The sequence below is a fragment of the Carcharhinus amblyrhynchos genome, chromosome 9 (genome assembly GCF_965287045.1).
Source record: "Carcharhinus amblyrhynchos chromosome 9, sCarAmb.v2.hapA, whole genome shotgun sequence".
NCBI lineage: Eukaryota > Metazoa > Chordata > Chondrichthyes > Carcharhiniformes > Carcharhinidae > Carcharhinus > Carcharhinus amblyrhynchos.
The window spans coordinates 78,607,162-78,634,152 of NC_137332.1; the positions used below are offsets into that span (position 1 = coordinate 78,607,162).

Consider the following 26,991-nt stretch of genomic DNA (forward strand, 5'->3'; position numbering starts at 1 on the left):
CCTGCCACTCTGAAAAGGACCTATTTATTTCCACTCTCTGCTTCCTCTCTGCCAACCAGTTCTCTATCCACGTCAATACATTACTCCCAACATCATGAGCTTTAATTTTGCCCACTAATCTCTCATGTGGGACCTTGTCAGAAGCCTATAGAAAATCCAGATACACAATATCCATTGGTTCACCCTTGTCCACTCTACTGGTTGCATCCTCAAAAGAATTCCAGAAGATTTGTCAAGTGCGATCTATGCTGACTTGGACCGATTCTGTCAATGCTTTCCAAATGCTCAGTTTCCTGCATCCTTAATAATTGACTCCAAGATTTTCCCCATCATTGATGTCAGGCTAACCAGTCTATAATTCCTGGTTTTCTTCACCTTTCCTTTAAAAAGTGGGGTCACATTAGTTACCCTCCAGAGTGTTTAGAATGCTGGAATTTCCTCCCAAACTCCAAACATTTTCTGATTTAGGTGATTAGCCTTGCTAAATTGCCTCTTAGTTTCAAGGGGATTAGCAGGGTAAATACATAGAGTTGTGAGGGTAGGGACTGAGCAGGGGTGCTGTCTATGCAGGCTCGATGGGCCAAATGGCCCTTTTCTGCACAGCAGGAATTCTATCATTCCGTGCTCCCCCCAAGTAACAAACTGTCCCTTCAGCTTTATAGCAGGTATTGAAAATGCAGAACAGTCGAGAGGTGCCCACCAGGGGCACAAATGTAAATATTGCCTTCGCACTGGCCCCTGGCAGTTATATTACATGTAACCAGATATAGAGGGAGTATATGTATATTGTATGTAACTAGACAATTCTGTGTGTATTATAAGACCTGCTGTTGGGGTAAATCTGTATTATTTAGTGGAAACTCACCCACACAGTTGAAATTTTCCTCCTTCTTACACTTCCTTGAGCATCCATCGCCATCCAATAAATTACCATCATCACATTCTTCTCCAAGGGTCCTGAGAGAGAAAAAGTAACAGATGGAATTATTTTCAAGCTCCTCATTCTAATCCCCGTGCAATATGTGGAGCTGGCAGGGAGGCTGAACTGCAGGAGGCTTTCAAGATTGTGGGTCTATTTAGATAGCTATTCCACTTGTCAAACACATTGATGCAAAAAGTACCAACCGCATCATGATCCGCAGAGTTTGTACTCTTGAGGGTGATCTTGAGCCCGTGTTTGACGTCCATTCGAAGCCAACGGGCCATCAAGATCTGGAAGTTGTAGTTCTCGCCGACAAGAATGTGATTTTGGATCTTCCCCACTCCTTGTCGTGGGGGTCTCCCCGGGGGCGTAAAGGCAAATATAGCCCTCAGAGGAGAGGGATATGCACCCTAGGGAGAGGGACATGTCTAGGGAGTTCCCTGGCCCCTTGGTATATGTTGGCACCACATAAAAACCAACCTGGCAGTGACAACCAGGGTGGGTCAAATTGGCAGTGTCAAGGGGCAGGCCCCAGTGGAAACCTCATTTGGCCGACGTGTTTAGGCCTCACCTTATATGATGGCATGAAAAACACCCCCTTGATTTTTTTTTTGGCAGCGTGTGGTAGAATCTACAGCGAAAAACACTGGTTTTCCCACTGGAACAATACTCTGCCATTTTTTGGTAAGAATTAGCCTGATATGGATGCAGTGCAGTATGTACTCAGTGGACCAAAAGGCCTCCTTCTGTGCCATAACGACTCTCTGACTGTTCTCCAACTGCTGTTCTATCTGGTTGGCCACACATTCTAATGTCAGTGTATTAATGATCTGTTAATGAGGGACGAGAGTTTCATTAGGAGCTTGTACCATCTACACTGATTGATCATAGCTACTTGGTATCGCCGACAGTTGAACCAGATCTGGTTGGGTTTCAGTGCTGGGCTCAAAACTAATCTAAACACCCAAGGCATCATTGAATTGGGAGCTGCCATTCAGATTTCCTCCCATCTTCTGTTTGGTTGGGTGCTGCTGATTCTGTTTGCCTGTAATTTTGTCTGCTATTATTTTGTCAGCTATTTTTCATCACCTTCCAGCAGCTCAGTGCACACAATGATACCCCAATATACGAGGTACTGAAAATGGCTTTGTCACCCAGGCGACTTTCTCAATCCAAGCAGTTGTTGAGAAGGAGAAATGTCAGCCAAGCTCTCTCCTGTTTGTTGCTCTTTATTCAACAACTCCTACTGGAAAAGGGGCCAAAACAAGCTAGGGAAACCTTCCATGGGAAATCAGCCTCCTGACACCCAGGGGTATACATGAAGAAACATTACTTGGTGGGGATGTCAGAAACTAATTGATGCTTGTGTCAATAATAGTTTTTTAATAATACTTTTTCCCGAGAACACCTCCTTCCAATTTACTCATCTAATTTCCTTCCTGATGGCTTCATATTTCCCCTTACTCCAGATAAACACTTTCCTAACTTGCCTGATCCTATCTCTTCCCAATGCTAGCATAAAGGAGATAGAGTTATGATCACTATCCCCAAGATGTCAGAAGTGGTTAAGAAGGCGTATGGTGTACTGGCCTTCATCAATCGAGGGATTGAGCTTAGGAGTCAGGAGATAAGGTTGCAGCTTTATAAGACCCTAGTCAGACCTCTCTTGGAATACTGTGCTCAGTTCCGGTCATGTCATTACAGGAAGGATATGAAAGCTATTGAAAGGGTACAGAGGAGATTTACAAGGATGTTGCCTGGATTGGGTGGCATGCCTTATCAGGATAGGTTGAGGGAGCTCAGTCTTTTCTCCTTAGAGAGACGAAGGATGAGGGGTGACCTGATAGATGTGTGTAAGATGTTGAGAGGTATAGATCGGGTGGATTCTCAGAGGCTTTTTCCAAGGGCTAGAATGGTTGCTACGAGAGGACACAGGTTTAAGGTGCTGGGGAGTAGGTACAGCGGAGATATCAGGGGTCAGTTTTTCACTCAGAGGGTGGTGGGTGAGTGGAATCAGCTGCCATCGGTGGTGGTGGAGGTAAATTCAATAGGGTCTTTCAAGAGACTTCTGGATGAGTACATGGAACTCAATAGAATTGAGGGTTATAGGTAAGCCTAGCAGGTATGGATATCATTGGCACAATATGTGGGCCGAAGGGCCTGTTTGTGCTGCAGTTTTTTTTTATGTTCAATGTTCTAATATCGGGTGAAAACACTAAAAGTGAAAAAAACTGTAAATGTTAGCTCAGAGGCAGGAATCTCACATTACTTAGATCATCACTGGGTCAAAGTCCCATTCCAGATACTTAGAGTTATGGAGCTTTACAGAACAGAAGGAGGCCCTTCGGCCCATCATGTCTGCACAGACCATCCCTTCTAGTCCCATTTTCAAGCATTTGTATGTGGTGGTGTTTCAAGTTCTCATCCAAAAGCTTCTTAAATGTTGTGAGGATTCCAGCCTCTGCCACCCTATCAGTGAGGTCCAGATTCCAATCACCCTCTGGGTGAAAAAGCTTTTCCTCAAGCCTCCTTTAAATTTCCTGCTCCTTATCTTAAATCCATAAACCTCGAGCAAAGTGGAGACATTAAATCGAGGTCCTTTGTACTTTCTTAGGTGGCGTAAATGATCACAAGGCATTATTCAAAACGCAGTCACCTGACAAACCACCAGAAACGAACAAGCTAATTGTCTCAGTAGACTTTTGCACAAGGAGAGTTTGCTGTGGAGAAACTGGCTGCTGTTGTTACCGACCTTAAATCTAATTAGGGCTGCATTTTGTTGGCCCTGACATGTGTTGGGAAATCTTACTGCTGACTGACTGGCATCAAACAGCTCACCACAGTCTGGGAAGTGCAGCTGGGATAACCCGAGCTAGACAGAACACATTTACAATGGATAGTGTATTGGTGTCCAGGAACATATTTCAACAGACTTTACCAGACCTTTGAATCATTTTGTGAACCCTATTCATACAGAATTCAGTTCTTTCCTGGTTTAGCCCGTTCTTTCCCACTTCAGTTCAATGTTGCTTCAAACTGAAAGAACTCTCCAGAGGTTTGCTGGTGTGGTGTGGAATGTTGGCAGTAATTTATTCATCGTGAGCTGGATGCCTCAGAGGCCTGACACAGGGGCCCTCTAAACCCAAATGGAAGATGCAGGGGACAGTAAAGCTTACTTATTTATTAATCACAAATAGGCTTTATGTTAACACTGAAAAGAAGTTACTGTGAAAATCCCCTAGTCACCACACTCCAGCACCTGTTTGGGGTACACTGAGGGAAAATTTAGCATGGCCAATGCATCTAGCCAGCACTTCTTTTGCACTGCAGGAGGAAACCGGAGACCCCGGAGGAAACTCACGCAGATACGGGGAGAATTGCAGCTCTGCACAGACAGTGACCGATGCCGGGAATCGAACCCAGGTCTTGGCGCTGTGAGGCAGCAGTGCTAACCACTTCATGGTACACTTTGTGACCAGAGGTTGAACCCAACCCAACAACAGGTGACAATAGCTTTCTTTCTCTCCCCTCTCTCTTATTGCTGTGCTGGAAGAGCTCAGATGAATGTGTTTGGACTGTTTGAGCCTAGTATTCAACAGAAAAATGTGTCACAACTGGTATTGGGGAAAAAAATGAAGCCACAAATAAATGACTAGAATATGGTTATTGAATTAAGTCTTGTATTATTTTCTTACTTTTCCACTCTTTCATCCCCACAGAAGGGACTGCCATGTGCGTAGATCAGAGGTGGGGTCAGTTCACTGGATGTAGATCCGGCAGTCACCTTTACTTGGTATCTGTAAACTCTGCCTGGGGCAACCTCCCTGAAAGCACATCATTAACAAACGTGAGCAACATCACTCAGTTTCCCCCCAGAGTTCTTGAGGGAAAAGTTGAATTATGTGTACACTGAACACTCGTGTCAAGAAAAACAAAATCAGGAGCACGGAATTCAAATAAAACTGTTTGAAATCTAATGAAAACCAATTCAAACTTCCTATAAAGGCTGCGGGAGAGGCAACGGATCTGGCAGAACTCCACCAAGGGAGGGAGGTCCAAGGGCTGAGTCCTACCAGAGGAGAGGTATTCCACAAACATTAGGCCACTGCTCATGACTAACTGACAGAGGGCCTCCAAGGTCCCCGTGCACTGTACAAATGATCTATGTGTGGTTGGAGAGAGATTGTGAAACCAGCAACATAAAAGGGATGCATTCAAAATGTTCCCTTTTAGAACTAACTGACGAAGTTGATTAACAATGGGAAGGCAGGGCAAACAAAGTTGAGCTGACGTTGCTTACATTGTAACAGCTCCACACCCAAGACACTTGCCCCATGATCAAGCCCAAAGCCAACCAGTTGTATCAAATTGTTCACATGGCAGCTCTAAGCCAGTTTAATGGTCACGGTTCAGTTCATTGACGCTTGCTACAAACCTTATGTCAGCACATTTTCCCACCACGCTCATAATATCTGTTGGACAGACTCCACACATTGTTGCCATGTATTCTTTCATTCCCATTAGTCATCTACACTTCAAACCCCCTGGATTTTACCCAAGATGTTACACATGTAACTCGCAAATGTACTCAAATAACAGACTGGAGCTTATTCTCACCCTCCAGACTTAATGCCTCACAGCAGCTGCATAAGAAGGTAGTACAATGGTTACGTACCTATTGTCACTGCATAGACAGACAGTGATGAACTGTAGGAGGGTGAAGATATTGGGGGTGATTCTCCCAGCATGCTGCACTGTTCTAGCATGACTCCGGGGCCAGGATTTCTGGCGTTGCTGGAAATCAGTGCGGAGCTCATTCAAATATTAAAATTTGAATCCTGCTAGCGGGTCCGGGTCTGAAGTCTCCATGTCCACTAACCTCTCCCCCAAACCCCCCAGGAGTGTTTCACTTCAACAGGGTTTACAACAGTTCCTCATTAACAGGGAGCTGGCAGCCTGACCCTGCTGGAGGAAGGGAGGTCACGGAGGCCCCCAGGAGATCAGGGGAAGGGGAGTGTGCCTCCTGAGCATTGCCAGCCTGGCAGTGCAGCCTGGCCCCCTGGCACTGCCAAGAGACAAAGTGGCAATGTCCAAGGGGCAGTGCTATTATTGACACAGGCATCCAGCAGTGCCAAGGAAACAGAACCAGAAGGGATGGGGCCTATTGGGGCAGGGGAGATTGGTGGGGGTGTGGGGTCCCGCTGCCACTTTGCAGAGGGAGGGAATGGAGATCAGGGCTGGCCATCCAGTTGGGGACAGGAATGAGGTGGGGTTCTACCAGGAGTTCAGGGTTGCGGGGGAGGGAGGTGGTGACAGGGCTGCTGGGGTGGATGGGGGTGATTGGGACTGTTGGAGGCACTGGGGAGATTGGGGCCTGGAAGGCTGGGAGGCCAGCGATTGGAGAGTGGGGGGATCAGAGGGGCATTGATGTGGGGTAGGGGGGCTGGCCAGTGACCAGGAGGCTGTCAGTGCAGGGCCACTGTGCATGCACCGATCTCCACTAGGACAAATCAGCGCATGCAGAGTGGCGCACTCAGTAGTATGATGCCAGCCTCTCCAAGGGAATAGGCGCCATCCACTGATTTTCAGCATGACTCTCCCTAAGGCACTCTATGATGCACAGAATGTGGCCGAACGTAGGCACAGAATGTGGGCAAATCCTGTTATAAAACCAGCAAGAGTTACTCCAGCTTTTATGCAAATTTGGCACTTAGAAATTTTTTTGGGAGAATCCTGGCCAGTGTATTTCCGTAAACAATCCCTGTTTTCCTCTTCCCATATACAAACACTCTCACCACTTACTGAGACTCAGAGAATCATACCATAGAGCCTAGTGTATCAGTCAACACAATCATAAGGCCGTCATATTTTCTGATGTCAAAAATTATGTTTAGACCTATACTCAGTGTATAAAGCAACCATTTTCAGTTAAGAAACATTATATTCGAATTAGGAGTTGGCTTCATTTTCTACTTCAGAAATGCATGTTTCTCTCAATTTGTCTGCGGATGGAATCAAGCAGGCGATACATGCTTTATATCAAGAAGAGATGAGGGGAAGGTTTACATGATGTGGGTGCAGGAACAGCTATGTTTCTGTCAACTTTGGCGCTACTTTTCTTTTAACTCTTTAATTTATCCTGATGCGCAGCCCATAACTACCTAGTATAGGATTTTCGCTCCAAGATTATGTCCCTGGAAGATTTCTGGTTAAATTTTTATAATCTCTCCTAGTAATGCAACCCTTGGAGACAGGGGCCTGTCAGATGTTCCGTAGTTCCAGAGCACAATTTCACACTGTCTGGCCAATTAACAGGCATAAAACATGTTCTGTGAAAAGGCTGAGCTTTGCTGGGTAGAGCGGGAAGTGGCAGGGGTGGGGGGTGCTGGGTGGAGGCAAGAAGAACATGGAGGGTGTGGGCTCCTAACGTGCTCTCCTGGAAACTGCCGAGGTGGAGCTGTCTCAGGGAGCTGCTGACCTGTGAAAAATAAATAAATAGCGCTGGAATATCACTGGTCAGTATCTAGTCAGAACAATCACACACAAACTTCAGTCCCCAGGTACCTTTTTAACTTTTATTTCAGCCTGAACATTTTGTCCTGCCCTGGATCGGGTTTAAAGCTAAAACGTAGAGTCTGCCTGGGCACTCGGTTCACCTGCCATTAACCAAAAACAGACAGGGCATCATAAAATTGAGTTCAATGGGCCCCTCAGTGAGCTAAATTGTCACCCTGATCGTCAGTGGAGGCACTTTTGATTCTCACAGGGACCCACCGTTGGAAATATCATGCGAGTGTGCAATGATGATGGGATGCGTGCCCAACATCTTTATATGCAATGGATTTACCGAACATAGAACCCCTGCAGCGCAGGAGGAGGCTATTTGGCCCATCCGATCTGCACCGACCACAATTCCACCCAGGTCCTATCCCTGCAATTCCATGTATACCCTGCTAGATTCCTGACACTAAGGGGCAATTTACCATGGCCAATCAACCTAATCTTTGGACTGTGGAAGGAAATTGGAGCACCTGGAGGAAAACCCATGCAAACACAAGGAGAATGTGCAAACTCCACACAGACAATGCGCCAAAGCCAGATTTGAAACCAGATCCCTGGCGCTGTGGAGCATCACCTTCCTGAGCAATGTAAAATTCTGGCTCAGGTATCATTTGGTTACCTTCTGCTGTACTCGCTTCAAGGCCCATATTTCCTACCTAAGTAGTGGTGCACAGTACTGTAGGTATAACTGAAACATGATTTCTAACTACTTGTACTCTGTCTTTCCTGATATAAAAACCACTTCTACTATCTGTTCTGTCACGCTTTGCTATTCTTTGCATCACTCCTATTTCTCAGGATCTATGCTATTTTTAACATTTTTGTGTGCTTTTTATGATACCCTTCCATTTTCAGTTTTTTTTTTGGCAAGAGCTCTTGTCCCTTAGGGATATTAACAACTTCTATAGCACATTAAACACTCTTTTTTAAAGTTTTACTCCATCCTTAAAGTTACAAAGCCAATGCTCAGAACCGACCAGGCAAACCCAAATACGTTCCTTGCTTGCTCCAAAAAACAAGTTTAAGTTGAATCCAATTCATGGTCCCCACAAGGCAGACAAACAGAATCCAAGCTGACAAAGTAAGTGATTGCACCCCATCTTAAACTTGATCTTAGCCAAAAGGCCATACATTAAACTTTTTTAAAGCCTTCCAGTGACCTGCTATTTTATCCATTAAAAGGTTTTCCCAGTTTTCTATGGACAATCTCTGCCCTATCCCGTTGAAGTTACTCTTGCCTAAGTCAAAAAACACAGTTTTACAAAGGACAAAAATAATTACACACATGAACAGGGTCCTTTGTCTCTCCAAGCCTGCACCGACCATGCTGCCTGACTGAATGAAAACCCCCTACCTTCCAGGGACCATATCCCTCTATTCCCATCCTTTTCATGTATTTGTCAAGATACCCCTTAAAAGGCACTCTCTCATGTCTAAAATCCATTTATCAGGAAGGGGATTTGAACCCATACAGACTATCTTAAGTCCAACGCCTTAACCACTTGGCCATACTGATACGATTTTGTGTTTCTTCCTTTAAAACACCACATTCAACTCAAACATTTTATGATCACTCCTTGATAAATGTTCAAGAATCATACAGCTGTGAACTAAATCCGGTTTATTACTTATTACTAAGTCTGTGATGGGATGGTCACATATTGGCTCTAAGACATATTTCACATTTTCAATATCTGGAAAAGAGAAATGTTCAAAGAAAAATGATCAAGAAAAATCTTCTTCCCAGGAATTGCAAACAGTGGTGTTCTGGAGATTGACTTTCAGTTCCTGGGGACCCCAGCTTAATCCTCAAGGGTTGGCAAATCTATAAGATGACTTAACTTCTTAATTCCCGTTCCACACCCACTTTTTCATAGCATTGTGCCCAATTTCTCAGAATCATATATGTGAAGAAAATGTTGTTAGATTTAGTGGCCAACCTGGCTCAGTTGGTGGCCCTCTCTACTCTATATCAGTTCAAGCCCTGTTCCAGACACTGAAGCAAACATTCCAGGCTGACACTCAGTGCAATACAGAGGGGGTACTGCACTGTCAGAGATGCTGTTTTAGGATTTGATGAGAAACCTGAGGTCCTATCTTCTACCATAGATGAAGAAGAGCAGGGGAGTTCTCCCTGATGTCTTGGTCAATATTTATTCCTCAATCAGCATCACAACAACAGATAGTCCAGTCATTTTCACATAGATCATAGTGATCATAGAATCCTACAGTGCAAAAGTAGGCCATTCGGCCCATTGAGTCTGCACCGACCACATCCCACCAAAGCTCTCTCCCCATAACCCCATGTATTTACCCTAGCTAGTCCCCCTGGCACTAAGGGACCATTTATCCTGGCCATTCCACCTAACCCATGCATCTTTACTTGTGGTTTTGTGGGAGCTTGCTGTGCGTGAATTGATGACCAAGTTTCCTGCACTACAATAATGACTACACAACAAAAGTGTGTTCGTGGCTGCAAAAATCCTGTGACTGTGAAAAGTGTCGGTGCTAAATAAATTCAAGTCTATCTTCTTTCTAATTATTCACAGCGCTGTCCTGGTAGCCACTCTGCTGATCACCAGCTAATCGGAGTTGAAGTCTGACATAATCTGGTGGGCATGCAGATGCTTGGGAATGCTGTCGGTACACAATAACCTTGTGTGTGTGCCCTTTCTCCCAAAGCTCTAGCCCACCCCTCCTCCCTTCCAGTGGTTGAAGGAAAATGTAACTAGTGGCAGCTTGGCTTTATAAGAAATGCAACTTGGTTCCTGTGGTCTCATTGAGACATTGACCACAGGTCACTGGTGCCAAGCTACTTTCCACAGTCCTGCTGCTGAAGAACCAACAACAGGGTTACAAACATTTTGGAGCAGGAGTTCACCAAGAGGCAACATGCAAGAACACGGATCTGCAGTAATCAAAAGCAATATTAGCCTAGGTATCTACTTTGATGTGTGGAAAATACTTGATGTAATGGTTCCAAAATGTGGCAGTGATTGGTGGCAGATAACAGGCAAGTGATTGCATAGAATCATAGAATCCTACAGTACAAAAGGAGGCCATTTGGCCAATTGAGCCTGCACCAACAACAATCCCATCCAAGTCCTGTCCTATCCTTGTAACCCCGCATATTTACCATCCTAATCTCCCTGATATTAAGGGGCAATTCATTATGGCCAATTAATCTAACCCACACATCTCTGGACTGCAGGAGGAGACCAGAGCACCCGGAGGAAACCCACTCAGACACTGGGAGAATGAGCAAACTCCACACAGTCAGCGACCCAAGCCAGGAATCGAACTCAGGTCCCTGGCACCATGAAGCAGCAGGGTTAAGCAATGTGCCTCCATGCTGCAAAAAACAAAACTGCTGGTTCTCTCTAGGGCAATCACAGTGACAAATCCTTTAATGCACTAGCCACTGCTGAAGAGATAAGGAGAGAGCTCCAGGATGGGCTATTGTCAGAGATGTCTTGCAGCCATCCCATACAATGACAAGGGGAGGCGATCTGTCATATTTGTATTATCACAAGACAATGAATCCAGAAACTCAATTATAGTTCTGAGGACCTGGGTTTGAATCCCACCATGGCACATGGCGGAATTTGAATTCAATAAAAAATATCTGGAATTAAGAATCTACTGATCACCATGAAATTGTTGTCGACTGTTGGAAATACCCATCTGGTTCACCAATGTCCTTTTGGGGAGGAAATCTACCATCCTTACCTGATCTGGTCTACATGTCACTTCAGCCCCAAAGAAATGTGGTTGACTCTCTCAACTGTCCTTGGAAATGGCCTAGCAAGCCATTCAGTTGAACAGCAGCAACTAGGAATGGGCAATAAATGCTGGCCAGCCAGCGATGCCCATGTTCTATAAATGAATGAAAATAAAACTTCTTGCGATAGGCTAATGGTTGTCTTACTCATCCAGCTTCGCTTGTGTTCCTTCACCTTTTTCCTCACAGGTGCGAACAACTGTTTGAAGTTCCAAGCTCCAGTGCATGGAAGCTTATAAAGAACACCCACACAAAATGATACTGAGGTCTGCTATAATGCTCGAATCATGCTTTCCAAATTCCAGTGCCATACTGGAAAGTGCTGCTCACTCCACTCACCTCGACTGGAATCATTGGCCACGGCTGCCTCCATTGACCAGGAGACATCCAGACACTTTCCTTTCAGCAAAGAGGAGTGATGGTTTGGTGGGCCATCTTTGGTTGAAAGAAGCAGGCTTGTGCTGAGTACTTACTTGCAATAATCTTCTTCACTAACCTTGCAAGCATTGAGTGTGTGACATTTATTCCTGTTCAGTGACTTGGTGGCATGTTAAAAGAGGAACTTGCATATATTTGAGTGGATGAAATGACCACTTGGCAATCCTAACTCTTGATAAGTTGGACTGTTCTTTCTCACTGATGTGCATTCCCTTTGGGACTTGGCTCAGGACACCAGGTGAATGTTCATTCATCTCTAAATGTGGCTTGGGATCTTTACCATCCCCTGGATTACTGAAACCTCAGATCGACATCTTTGAAAAAGGAAGGTACCTCAATGCAGCACTCCCTCAGTGATATGCCACACCAGGACACTGGCCTAGATCATATGTTCAAGTCATGGTGTTAGGCTTGAAATCACAGCCTATCACCCAGATATCCAGATGCCGCCAATTGGGCCAACCGCTCCCTGACACATTGAAATGCAGCATTACTTGGGATTGCTGTTCAGATTCAGGTTGTTTAGACCTGTCTTGGTTTTTGCTGGGTTGACAGCATGTCCTCATTGGCACCGACTAGATAATTTGTATGAGGCAGTGGTTAATATTGTCCAGGACACCAGAGAGAACTCCCCTCCTGCTTTTCCAAATGCTGGCTGTTGGGTTTTGTACTTCCACCTGAGGGCCTTGGTTTATTGTCCCACTGGTGTGATGCAGTGTACCTTTAAAAAAAATTTAATTACGTTCTCTGCTAATAGCAGCTTCATTTTTTTCATTGTTGCCAGGCTGTCTGCTAGATGTCCTTTTATTGCTGCTTCAATGGCTTAAATGGGATTTTGTTTATTTTTACTCTGGGCCTCGGGTACATTCTGGGATTTTTTTATGACCTTACATTGTGAGAGAGAAGATTGATTGACAAGTCAATGTCATGTGGATCCTTCCCAGAAAAATCTAAGGATTCATTTTCAGATTTAGATTAGAAGGGGTGTGGACATCAGATTTAAAAGCAGTATATTTTTTCTCTCTCTCCCTTGTATTGCTGGCTAGCTGGAAACAAAATTGTTGGTGTGTTGTTAGTTAGTACCTAAAGTCTTTCTCTCTCTCCTTGATGTTTTAGGAAGCTGTTCTGACTCCAAGCTTGTCTGTGTGTGCATCAAGAGAGCTGCAACATTCAACCAAAGGACTAAGTTCCAGAATCACGTGAGCATTCATATTTTCTGTGCTAAACCTGTGGCAAGGGTTTTGTATTGGGAAGTTTGTTTGATTAGAACATTCTATATGGTCATTATATGTTTTCATTCTTGTTTGTTATTGGCAAAGTTTTTGTTAATTTTCTTGGTTCGGCACAGACAAGAAAGGCCAAAAGGCCTGTTTCTGAGCTGTAATGTTCGATGGTTCTACATGTTGACTGTACTGTTAAATAAACTTTGTTTGAGAAAAGCTCCCTAGTAGGTCAGTTGAATCAAACCAGAAGTGAAGCATCTCATGGTCAAAAATTCAAATTACAAAACTTTTAATGTAGGCAGACTTCATAAAATACTTTGAAGTTTCTGACTTGAATTATAACACTAGCATCTACAGTTACCGTACTGGAGTATCAGTCAGGATCACATACTCAAGACTCTAGCTGGGATATTTGGAGAGTAAGTGGGTGTTACATAGAATCATAGAATCCTACAGTGCAGAAGGAGGTCATTCAGCCCTTTGAGTCTGCACCGACCACAATCCCAACCAGGCCCTATCCTCATAACCCCATGCATTTACCCTAGCTAGTCCCACTGACTCTGAGGGGCAAGTTAGCACGGTCAATCCACCTAACCTGCACATCTTTAAGCCCCATCCTTAAAATGCACCCTTTCATGAAAAGTACTCACCTATCAGTGAATGTTCTTTCCATCTGAGTGACAGTCACTGCTCGCCCTCTCTGAAACAGAGGCTCCCTCACAATCTTATATTTCAGAGCCTTGCACTTGGTACAGATGGGGTCCTGGACCCTGGAGGTCAGCAGCACAGCGTCCAGCTCCAGCTTCTCGTCGAAAGTGTAGACCTTCACCCCAACCACTTTCTTTTTGATGTTAACCTTAATGGTGAGAGGAATGTCACAGAAGGTGTGGTACGCACCCCCCAGCTGAATGTCCTCTCCATCGACAGTCAGGATCTCCACTCTGGAGATGGTCCTGTCCAAGCCGGCAGATAAGTAGGTCACCCACACCGACAACGAGTCCGCCACGACAGGGTGGGCGAAACGTAGGTCCAGCATACAGCCGTCCGGCTGGGGGCAGGGCACCGTCATGTTCATGTGGTAGAGGTGGAGTTCCGGGCTCCAAGCCCGGAGGCTGGGCTCGCACAACTCCTCCACATCGGGAGAACCTGCAGCAAACAAACATCATGGTTTAAACCAAACAAATTAACACACTTGCATTTGTAAAGTGCCTTTCGCACCCTCTGAATATCTTAAAGTGCTTAAAACACAAGGAAGCATTTCCTTGAAATTATAATGTTGGAAAAGCACCAGCCAATTTGCACACAGCAAGGCCCCAGAATGTCAAGGCGTGTCTTTGTTGATGTTCAATGGCCAGGACACGGAGGGAGTTCTTTTGAAGTGTGCAGTCACTATTGTAATGTAGGTGGTGTGGTCTTTTCCTTCGAGCTGAGGGGACAAACATTTCATCCTTTGGAAAGATGGCATCTCTGAACGTGCGACACTCAATCAGCCCAGCGTGCAGGCCTCAGGCTTATGCTCAGTCAACAATGGGAAGATCAGAACCATGCCTTACGCCTTAGGGACCAAAAACCATGATCTCAACTACAGCAACAGATTAAGGGCCCTTGGTTTGTATTCATAAAGAAGATAGTTAATTGGAGTTTTGAAGAGAATTAAGAAGGTAGTGTCATGTCAGTAAGTCAGTTTGGCAAAGGCTTTTAGGGAACGCAAATGAGCAAGTTAGTAGGAAAGGCAGTAGAGTGCACTTCTTGCTAATCGAACAGTATTAGGCTGCTCCAGCCAGCTGTGTAGATTCAAGATACAACTGGAGGTAGAACAAGCTTCTGCCTCCACCTAGAGGAAAGGAGGGGGGCAAACAGGATTGGCATTTATTTCTTTTTGTTTTGTTTCTTACCCACTGCCTCTTCTGGAGTCCAGTAGCCTGAAGCATCGCAGATACGAGGTGAAGAAGCCGCATGCGCATACTGGTAAAATTTCCCATCCTCATCACAGTCTCCACACAGAATTCCCACCTCTCTGCAAAAGAGAAAAGGAAAAGGAGATTTAAAAAACCATGTAACAAGCCTGTTTTTCTCTCCAAGAATGTACAATCAAGGTGGTGCTGAAATGGAAAGGCAAAACTAAAGCTCAGCTCCCCCTGTTCTATCTCAGTTACTTCACTCAGTGATGGAGTTATGGAGATCAGGAAGCTTCTAGGTCACTCTACTGCTGGGCAACCTGTGGCTTGGGGGTCACATGCAGTCCATCAGGATTCCGAATGTGGCTCACAAGACATTTTGTTGACCATTGCCCATGCATCTGATTGCTAGATTCCACTGGCTTTCATTTGCATGTTTTTTTTTCCGTACCAGTATGGCTGAAGTGATATGCGCAAATCAAATCAAATCAAACATAAAGCAAGAGCAAGTAAAGTGAGGTGCATGACAATTACACACAACATTGACAATGCGAATAGGGGTGGCACGGTGGCACAGTAGTTAGCACTGCTGCTTCAGAGCACCAGCGACATGGGTTCAATTCCCTGCTTGGGTCAATGTCTTTTCAAAGGATGAAATACAGAGTCCACACATTCTCCCTGTGTCTGCGTGGGCTTCCTCTGGGTGCTCCAGTTTCCTCCCACTGTCCGAAAGACGTGCTGAATAGGTGCATTGACCTTGCTAAAAAGATGTATCTATTTCAGTGCATTGGCCATGCTAATTTCTCTCTCAGTGTACCTGAATAGGTGCCAGAGTATGGCGCTTGGGGATTTTCACAATAACTTCATTGCACTGTTAATGTAAGCCCACTTGTGACACTAATAAATGAACTTTAAACTATACCCTCCAAGTCACTTGGGTTTCCCAAATGTCACCTCATTGATGGGATATAAGCATCGCTGTTTAGCACTACACTCATAAATAAACTTTAAAAACCATACGTTCCTTCTGTCCAAAGAGTAAATATTTATTTTGGTTTTACCAATAAAGTTGATGAGAGTTCATTAATATACGGATGTTTAACTATTTTCTATCACTTGTTATAAAATATTTGGTGTGTATTAAATGTATTTAATCTTATTCATGGGGTCATCATGCCTCATGAACAAGCCTGATTTCAATTTTGTGGACCATTGAGATAGGGAAGGGTCCATGCAGTCCACTCACTAGCCTAGTTGCTCATTATTCCTCCTGTTCAAGCTGATTTCAGTAATGGCAGTAAGGGGTAAAATCTAACAATCTGCTGAATGAACTCATTGTTAAAGAGCCTGTTGACACTTGCGGCCCGGCCTCCGGAGCAGAACCAGAAACCTGCCTGCCTTCAGAAGAGGAAACGAGGGAGAAAATGAACCTGAAATTAGCCTAGTGAATGGGGCAATAAATGCTACAGAACAGACAGAGCATAAAAAAACAACTTGCAATGGCATTGGCTATTAACCATATGAAAGTTTCTTGATATCAGGTATCAACCTCTTGAAATGCCCTTCACTGAAGTAGAAAGAATTTGCTGCTTGGAAATGAGAGTAACTAAAACAAACTTTTCATTGCAAAACTTAACTGAATAACCATCCCACCCACATCAAAACACATTTAAAACAAAACACTATTTGGATACACAGAGACATCTCTGGTCAGAGTAGGTGAACTTGTTAGAAGGCTCACTGAGCACAGTTTGAAAGGTAGCGCACTTACTTCAGGGAATACGCTGAAAAGTGCAATGTAGCTAACTGCAGGAGGCCATTCAAGGTGATGGGGGAAGTGATGACCTGGTGATGGCCTAGCAGTATTATCGCTAGACTATTAATCCAGAAACTTAGCTAATGTTCTGTGGACCTGGGTTTGAATCTCACCACGGCAGATGGTGGGATTCAAATTCAATAAAAAATCTGGAATTAAGTATCTACCGATAACCGTGAAACCATTGCAATTGTCGAAAAACTGTGTGGTCCACTAATGTCTTTTCGGGAAGGAAATCTTCTGTCCTTACCTAGTCTAGCCTACATATGACTGCAGGGTCACAGCAATGTGGTTGACACTCAACTGCTCTCCCAGGGCAACTACGGATGGGCAATAAATGCTGACCAGCCAGCAATGCCCATGCTCCACGAATGAACAAAAAAAGCTTTGAAAAGTTTATTTATTCTACTAGTCACAAGTAAGGCTTACATTAAAACTGCAGTTAAATTATTGTGAAATTCCCTTAGTCCCAACATTCCGGCACCTGTTTGGGTCAATGCATCTAATCAGCACGTCTTTAAGAATGTGGGAGGAAACCGCAGCACCCGGAGGAAACCCACGCAGACTCGGGGAGAATGTGCAAACTCCACACAGACAGTGACCCAAGCTGGGAATCAAACCCAGGTCCCTGGCGCTGTGAAGCAGCAGTGCTAACCACTGTGCTACCGTGCATATATATATAATGCATGTATACGTTCTAGGTTCTCCCCATCATGACGCATATATATATATAATGCATATATACGTTCTAGGTTCTCCCCATCATGACGCCTAAAGTACTTCAGTGGCTGTCGCTCAGTTGGTTGGACTTTTATCTCTCAATCTGAAGGTTGTGGGTTTAAATCCCATGCCAGAAGTTGGGAAGAAAAATGAAGACTGACACTCCAGCGCTGTACTGAGGGAGGGAGGAAGATTGAAGGAGATATTAAAGCTATGGCCCCACTTGCCCTCTCGGGTTAATGTAAAAAAATTCCGTGGCCTTACTTCAAAGAAGAGTTGTCCTGACCAATACTTATCCCTCAGTCAAAATCACAAAAACTGAAGTATCTGGTCATTAATACATTGATGTTTTTAGGAGTTGCTGTGTGCAAATTGGTTGCTCTGTTCCAGGACAACAGTGCCTACACTTCATTAACTATAAAGTTCCTCAGGGCATCATGAGACCATAAAAGGCATTATAGAAAGTCAGAACTTTATTCTTTTAAATTTATGACCAACAGCTGACAAGTAATCATTGAACCGCATGCACTTGGCAGGTGCCATGTTGACTAAATAGGAGTAACTCATTAAACGATGCAGTAGATGAGATGTCATCCCTGTTAATAAAACCCATTCCAATTTAAAGATAACACATGGGTGGGGAGGTCAATGGCTAGAAACCTTCCAAACAGTATACAAGTTTCTCTTGAGAAAAACAGTCGTGAACGAGTGGCATTTCTATAATTTATACTTCATGATGTCAGCAGTTTCCTCTTTGTAATTCTGAAGCAGGTACAGAGCATAAATCTGGGAGGGCAATTCGTAAATTGAGAGCACCTGCTCCCCCTCACTAAAACAAACTGAAAGGAAGCACAGTTAACTCATCCCTGCCCCTTCTCCTAATTGGAGCACAAAACAATGCCCTGCCTTTTTTCAGGGTTTCACTGCTTTGTGCACAGTTCACATCACATCTATTCAATTCAGATTGCTGTCTTTCACAAGATGCATCACTTCACATTTATCTAAATTAAACTCCATTTATCAGCCCTTTGGCCGAATTGATCAAGATCCCATTGCAATCCTAGGTAACCTTCTTCAATGTCCTATGCCACCAATCTTGGTGTCATCTGCAAACTTACTAACCATGCCCCATAAATTCTCATGCAAATCATTAATATAAATAACAATTATATTGTTATATAATTTTTATTTATATTAATGAATATAGATAACATTATATTTATAATGGTATACAAATATACCATTATATTTATATTGGTGCTGGATCCAGCACCAATCCATAAGGCACACTGCTGGTCGCAGGCCTCCAATTTGAAAAACAACCTTCTACAACCACCCTATGTCTCCTGTCATCAAGTCAATTTTGTATCCAACTGACTACCTCATCCTGAATCCTGTGAGATTTAATCTTGTGCAACAACCTACCATGCACTGACTTGTCAAAGGTCTTGCTGAAGTCCACGTAGACAACATCGACTGCATTACCCTCATCTACCTTCTTGGTTATCTCTTCAAAAAACTCAATCAAATGCACGAGACATGATTTTCCACTCACAAAGCCATGCCAACTGTCCCTAATCACTCCTTGCTTCTCTAAACACCTGTAGATCCTGTCTCTCAAAATACCTTCTAACAATTTACCCACTACAGATGGTAGGCTCACCAATCTGTAGTTCCCAGACAGCCCTTCTTAAACAAAGGCACAACATTTTCCACTCTCCAATCTTTAGGCACCTCCCCTGTCAATGATTCAAAATACCTTTGCGAGAGGGAAATGCAATTTCCTCCCTAGCTTCCCACAACATTCTGGGATACATTTCATTAGGTCCGAGGGATTTATCTACTTGATGCACTTTAAGAATTCTAGTACCTCCTTCTCTGCAATATGTATACTCCTCCAGACATCGCTATTTATTTCCCCAAGTTCCCTAACATCTATGCCTTTCTCAACAGTAAATACTGATGAGAAATATTCATTTAAGATCTCATCCATCTCTTGTGAATCCGCACACACATGACCTTGTTGATCCTTAAGAGGCCCTACTGTCTCCCTAGTTATTTTTCTGCCTTTTATGTATTTATAGAAGCTCTTTGAACTCTCCTTTGCCTTATCTGCCAAAGCAATCTCATGTCCCCTTTTTGCCCTCCTGATTTCTCTCTTAACTCGACTCCTATACCCCCTATATTCTTCAAGGGATCCACCTGATCCCAGCTGCCTATGTATGCAATATGCCTCCTTTTTCTTTTTGACCAGGACCTCAATATCCCTACTTATAACAGCATTGCCCTCCATCCTAAAAGGAATGTGCTTACCTTGAACCTTGGTAAACACACTTTTAAAAGCCTATTTTAACTTTTGGGCCAGACCTACCATCCTCTGTAGCTATCTTAAAACTAATGGAGTTATGTCACTGGTCCCAAAGTGATCCCTCACTAACACTTTTGTCACCTGCCCTTGCTTATTACTCAAGAGGAGGTCAACTTTTGCCCCCTCTCTAGTCAGGACATTCACATACTGAATGAGAAATTCATTCTGAATACACTCAAAAAAATTCTCTCTATCCAACCTCTCATGCTATAGCTGTCCCAGTCAATGTTGGGAAAGTTAAAGTCTCCTACTATTACCACTCTATTTTTCTTGGAGCTACCTGGAATCTCCTCACACATTTGCTCTTCAATTTCCCGTTGACTATTTGGGGGCCTGTAGTATCAAAGTGATCTCTCCCTTCTTATTTCCCTGTTCTACCCATATCGACTGAGTGGGTGAACACTTGGATATATCCCTTCTCAGTATTGATGTGATATTATCCCTAATTAAAAACACAACTCCCTCTCCTCTCTTACCTCTGTTCCATCTTTCCTATAGCATCTGTACCCTGCCACATTGAGCTGCCAGTCCTATCCCTCCCTTAGCCATGTTTCAGTGATAGCTATAATATCTCAGTCCCATGTTCCCACTCATGCCCTGAACTCATCTGCCTTGCCAAGCCTCTTGCATTGAAATAAATGCAGTTTAAGCTTTCCTTGCTCTCTGCTCTGCCTTCTCAGACCATCTGACCATCCATCCTCTTCAAGCATCTGAGTATATGTTTACACCAAAGATTCGTTTTCGGAAGACTACATAGCAATTTGCTTACCAATGGCTGCCTGGTGATGAGGATACAACCAAGAGAGATGAGATACTTTTCCACAGTAAGAAAAGCAAACTCAGGAGGGGAACTGTCCTGGGAGTCTCACCCAACCTGGCCAGGACTGATGGGACTGGGACAGAATGACAAGGGAGCAATGTCTTGCAAAAAGAAATGAAAGGAAACAACAATTTAAGAATGGGAATGCTTTCCACGCAATCAGCAGAGAATCTTAAATCCAACATAAATCCCAATCCAACCACAGAAGCTCCTGCCAAACTAATCTGAGAATGCAGCTGCCTAACAACAAACAATCACTCAGTTCTTCACAGAACAATACACAGGGTGGAGTTCTCCTTTAATCAATGTTTGGCAGCATGCTTTACAAAAGATTGAAAGCAATATGTTTGAAGTGTATCATTGTTCATTAGAAGTGAAAGAAATATGGAATGAGATAACACCATTTGGCCAGTGAAACCTGCTGTTGCAGCACATCAACTACAGCCTGTCCTGACATGGATTACATCCCACCTATTGAATCTTCTAAGGAAAATTCAATGTAAATACACCAATTTCCAAAGGTAAGCAAGGAACACTCCATCGTGTCCATCCATCCCAACATTTTGTTTTGTTCCTTCATGTGGGTGTCTCTGGCTAGGGCAACATTTATTACCCATCCCTCATTGCCATTGGCCACTTTCTTGAACAGCTGCCATCCATGTGGTGTAGGTACACCCAGTGCTGTTAGGAAGGGAGTACAGTATTTATATGGCTAGTCCAATTCATTTCTGGTCAATGGTATCTGCCAAGATGTTAATAGTGGATGTCAAGAAAAGATAGTTGGATTTTCTCATGCTGGGGTTGGTCATTGCATGGCAGTTGTGGGTGCAAATATAACTGGTTATTCATCAGTACAAGTCTGAATGTTGTCCAGGTCTTGCTGCATTTGGACATTGTCTGTTTCAGTATTTGAGGAGGCACGAATGGTTCTGAACATTGCGCAGTCATCATCAAACATCCCATTTCTGAACTTATGATGGAGGGAAGGTCATTGAAGAAGCAGCTGAAGATGTTTGTGCCTAGGCTATTACCCTGACGAATTCCTGCACTATTGTAATGGAACACAATACACATCTCTTTAATCTGTACTTAACCCTCTCTCATTCACATTGTCTGTATCTTGAAGACTTGATTACCTGTAAAGACTCACATTCCAACCATTATCTTGTAAACTGAGTCTGTGTCTTTATATGCCCTGTTTGTGAACACAAGTCCTCACTCACCTGAAGAAGGAGCTTGAGGCTCCAAAAGCTAGTACTGCCAAATAAACCCATTGGAATTTAACCTTGTGTTGTGAGGCTTCTTACTGTGCTTACCCCAGTCTAACTCCGGCATCTCCACATCATGCTGGCCAACATTGCCCACATTCCTTGAAAGAATAAAAAGATCTTCCTCTATGAGTTTCACATAACTTGAAGAGCAATGATTGCTATGCAAGCCATTTGGCTACCATTTTCACCAGAACAAGATCTCACAAGAAGCACAGTGGAAGAACAATTCTGAATTATTGAATTCAGAATTATTGAAACAATTTTGAAATTCCTCTAATTCTGAATTTCTGAAATACTTATTGAGGAAGGAACATTTGGCATCCATCAGGAAAGATCTGCACTCTGTCTGTAACATCCCACAGGATCCATAATCTTCATATCAACCACTGAACAACAAGGTGGTTTAATCCAAAGGATGGCACCTTTCCAAGAACAGCTTTCCATACACTGGTGGACCAGCCTAGAATTTCATGTCCCAGTCCTAGCGTGAGGGTTAAAGTATCTCAAGAGATCAGAGTGCAATTAACTGGTTAACCTGACACAGACATGGAAATATTCAATGAACTAATTCAATAATCCTGATTACAACAGAAGACACAAATAGATCTCTGACATAATGTTAAAGGTAAAAGTCTAAGTTTAAAAGTTAAAGTTTATTTATTAGTCACAAGTAAGGCTTACATTAACACTGTAATGAGTTACTGTGAAATTCCCCTAGCTGCCATACGCCAGCACTTATTCAGGTCAATGCACTTAACCAGTACATGGAAGGAAACCGGAGCACCCAGACAAACCCACACAGACATGAGGAGAGCATGTGGACTCCTCACAGACAATGACCCAAGCCAGGAATTGAACCTGGATCCCTGGTGCTGTGAGGCAGCAGCGCTAACCACTGTGCCGCCCATACTCCATCTATTCAGTCCTGGGCATTAACCTCAATGAGACGGGTGGCACGGTAGCACAGTGGTTAGTCCTGCTGCTTCACAGCTCCAGGAACCTGGGTTCGATTCCCAGCTTGGGTCACTGTCTGTGTGGAGTTTGCACATTCTCCTCGTGTCTGCGTGGGTTTCCTCTGGGTGCTCCGGTTTCCTCCCACAGTCCAAAGATGTACGGGTTAGGTTGATTGGCCATGATAAAAAATTGACCTTAATGTCCTGAGATGCTTAGGTTAGAGGGATTAGTAGGTAAATATGTAGGGATATGGGGGTAGGCCCTGGGTGGGATTGTGGTCGGTGCAGACACGATGGGCCAAATGGCCTCTTTCTGTGTGGTAGGGTTTCTATGATTCTATGATCCCTATGAAAAGACGGGCAATGTAGATTCATCAGAATGAAACAAGGGCTATAAGAGTAATGCAGACAGGTTGCAAGAACTTGGCTTGCATTCTCTAGAGTGTAAAAGAGGAAGGATTGATCTAATTGTGGTGCTTAAGTTGATTAAGGAAGTTGACAGGGTAGAAAGAGTCTATTCACTCAGACATGGGTATCCAGAACGAAGAAGCATAATCTCAAAGTTGGAACAAGACTGATCAAGGACGATACCAGGAAGCACTTACTCCTGTGAAGGGTACTGGAACACTCTTCCTCAAAAAGATCCTGAGAATAGGAGCAAACTGAAAATTTGAAAACTGGCACTGTTGATTTTTATGTTAGGCAAGTGTAAGAATTCTGGGACCAAGATGGAGTTCACACAGTGAAGATACAGATCAGTGATGGTTTATTTGAATGGCAAAACAGGCTTGAGGAAGTGAATGGCCTAATCCTCGTCCCTAACACTGCATTTGTATGCTAATTATCTCAAATGTCAAAGTTTGAGGTTTGGGACTCGGTGGGTGGGGGTGGGGAGGAGCAGGTGCAGCATTGCAGACAGGGGAATTCCGGAGAACATTATTTACTTGGATTTTCAGAGAGCTTTTGACAAATTTGGAGACAAATAACTTTTAGATAAGCTAAAAAGCCTTGGAAATTCACAAGAGGTATGAGACTGGAGAGAAAGGCGGCTGAAAGATAAGAAACATGAGGATGCCGGACAATGGTGTAACCTTAGAGTCAGGGGGTCTTGCATGGGTCAATGCAAGGCATCAATCACTGCTTATTTATATGACTAACTCTCACACTAAAAGAAAAAGAGCTAAAATTTCCAGATGACACAAAAATGAAGAGAAGGATTAAACAGAGGATGCAGCTAAGATCATTTGGATCATTAGCAAGTTAAGTTTGGCTCTGGCAAACATGAAGTGTTGCACACTATTGTAATATAAATATGTAACATAAATACAAAGCAAATGGAATGAGCCAACTAGAAAAACGCGAGAGTGGATTTATCAATATTAATGTCTAGACAGTGGCAAGGTAGTCACAAAAGCGATTCAGATGCTGGGAAATAGGAGTCAGTCAGCCAGATGAAAGTCAGGTTATGCTAGGACAGCACATTTGTGAATAAGATCACACTTCCTTGTGAAATTCCTCTAATTGTGATTATTATGTGCAGTTTTTGTCTCCACTCGACAAAGGGACAACATAAATCATTCTGAGTGTAATAAGGTGATCAATGAGGAAAGTTTAAATAAGGTCTATTTGTATACCCAACAGAGAAGGCAAGCAAGGAGCAAACTTGCTGAGGTGCAGGAAATATCCGATGATTTTCATAAGGTAAAAGCTGAATTGTTGAGAGTAAAACTGGATGATAGGAGTTAAGATCAGAAGCGTAGCTGCCGTATGAGGAGAGATTGAGTCAATTTAGGAATATATTCATAGAATCATAGAACCCCTGCAATGCAGAAGGAGGCCATTCAGCCCATCACATCTGCACTAACTCTCCAGCAGAGCATTTTACCCCGGCCCACCCCCCCACTCCATCCCCTCCATCCCTGTAACCCCATAGATTTACCCCACTGGTCCCCCTAACTTACACATCTTGGGACATTAAGGGGTAATTTCACATGGCCAATCCAGATTACGTGTACATCTTTAAACTGTGGGAGGAACTCACACAGACATGGGGAGAACATGCAAACTCCACATGGACAGTCACCCAAGGAAACAATGGGACCATGGTTCCTGGCACTGTGAGGTAGCAGGGCTAACCACTGAGCCACTGTGCCGCCCCTATTCATTGGTGTTTTAAAAAATGAGGGGGAATCTCATAGAATCCATTAAAATTCTAACAGGACTAGATAGAATAGATGCAGGAAGGATGTTTCCAATAGTAAAGGGGTGCAAAATCTGGGATCACAGTCTGACCATTTAGAACTCAGATGAAGAGAAATTTCTTCACCCAGAGAGTGGTGAGCCCCTGGAATTTTCTACCACAGAAAATAATTGAAGACAAAACACCATGGGAGCAATTCCCCCAGCCCATCGAGCTGAGAGACTGGAGTGGAGGCCGTTTCACAGGCTCCCTGCTGGGCACCATGGCCTCCGCGTGTCGGATTTGCGCACTGTCAGCTCCACATCAGAAATTGGTGTGGAGCTGTCTAATATATTGGAAAGCTAATTTTAATACTATTCAAATATCATTGGCGGGCCTGGAGCTGAAGTCCCTTGGCCCGCTAGCCTCTCCCCTCCCGCTAGGAGTATTTCACTCCTGCGGGCTTTAGTATAACTCCCCACTTGCAAGTGGTGTGATTCTGCGGGAGAAGAGAGGGCAATCGAGGCTCCCCAGAGGGTTGGGCATGGGGGACCACCCTTGGCAATGCCAGCTTAGGCCTCCTGGGAATATAATATGGGGGAAGGCAGGATCAGGGTATTGAATTTGATGGTCAGCCATGATCATAAGGAATGGTATAGTAGGCTTGAAGGGCCGAATGTCCTACGGCTGCTTCTACTTTCTATGTTTCTATAATGCAAGTAACAGAAAGAAATGGTTCTGAAACAGTCAGAAACAAAACCCCCGGGCTCAGCAGAGGTGGGAGTCTTAGCTTTATTCAAAGTGCAGTTTGATCCACAGCTAGTACTTGAAGCATTAAAGGGTTGAGCATGCAAAGGGTATGAATACTTAGCTTTTACTTTACCTTTATGTAACATAATGTAGAAAATACTAATCACAAACATAACTCCCTGTATCAGTAGATATTTAATGCCAAACCCAACACAGTACAAAAACATGCTGGCGTTAAGTGTAACACTGTCTGAAACAGGCATAATGCCAGGTGTGGTACTTTGTTCAAGCAGATGTATGTAGATGTTTATAGTAGATGCTTGACACTGTGTATTGTCATCCAATGCGAGTATAACATGGGAAGAAATAACCATCTCAGTTAAATGCAATTAAGTACATCAATAAATGTATTTTGCTAATAACCATGCATTAAATGCCTCGTACCAGAAATGGCAAAATACAAGGAGTATTTTTTCAAATCAATACATGCAGATAGGAAGAAACTGTGTCCTCTGGCATCAAGGTCAGCAACCAAAAGACAAATGAAAGTAAATGGCAGAAGAACCAGAAATGGGATGAGCAGGATGTTTACTTCCACAGTAAGCTGTTATGATCCAGAATGTACCGTTTGGAAGTGTGTGTTGCAAATACAAAGATAGCTATTTTGTTATGTTTTTGGACTGTCTATTAACATACAATGGTTAACAAACTGTTGACTTTGCTCGATTGATTTCTTTAAGTGGTTATAATAAGTTGTCCTTTCTGTGATCTCTTTTGTCAATGTCACAATATTTATTTGCACAAAATCAGGAGGTGTGATGTGTTTGATGCCACTGTTGTTGCTACTTTAATTTATGACTGATTGATATATATAGACAGTTGTAGGAACAGTTTGTGAACAGAAATTTTGTGAACATATAGTTTATTCTCTGAGCAGTTTCAAAAAGTCAATGTTACCAGATAGCTCTTTGATGGTGTATACTGGGAGAATTGACATGGACAATTTGGCATGAGGGTTGTAAGTCAGCTCCACATCAGAAATTGGTGTGGAGCTGTCTAATATATTGGGAAGCTAATTTTAATATTATTTAAGTATCATTGGCGGGCCTGGGGCTGAAGTCCGCTAGGAGTATTTCACTCCTGCGGGTTTAGTATAACTCCCGACTTGCAGGTAGCCATGGGGGTGGGTAGAGGTCATGAGTTGGCATGAGTTAGCGTAGAAAGTATGGTGGCAGCATTGGAAATTGGTGAAAGTGTAAAGCATAAGGGCTAAAGAGTCTTACAAGCTTCG

The 26,991-nt window shown here is 43.6% G+C and overlaps 1 protein-coding gene across 1 annotated transcript in view; it reads right to left on the reverse strand.

Moving 5' to 3' along the window:
- The window catches only part of pappa2 (pappalysin 2), a 379,187-nt gene that overhangs the window by 193,309 nt on the left and 158,887 nt on the right, over window positions 1–26,991 (reverse strand). Inside the window, exons 6-9 of the mRNA XM_080196777.1 lie at window positions 14,821–14,942; window positions 13,576–14,071; window positions 4,618–4,746; window positions 866–957 (exon numbers count right to left, since the gene is read on the reverse strand). Coding sequence (XP_080052903.1) covers window positions 866–957; window positions 4,618–4,746; window positions 13,576–14,071; window positions 14,821–14,942 — 839 coding nt within the window. The remainder of the gene's footprint in view (window positions 1–865; window positions 958–4,617; window positions 4,747–13,575; window positions 14,072–14,820; window positions 14,943–26,991) is intronic.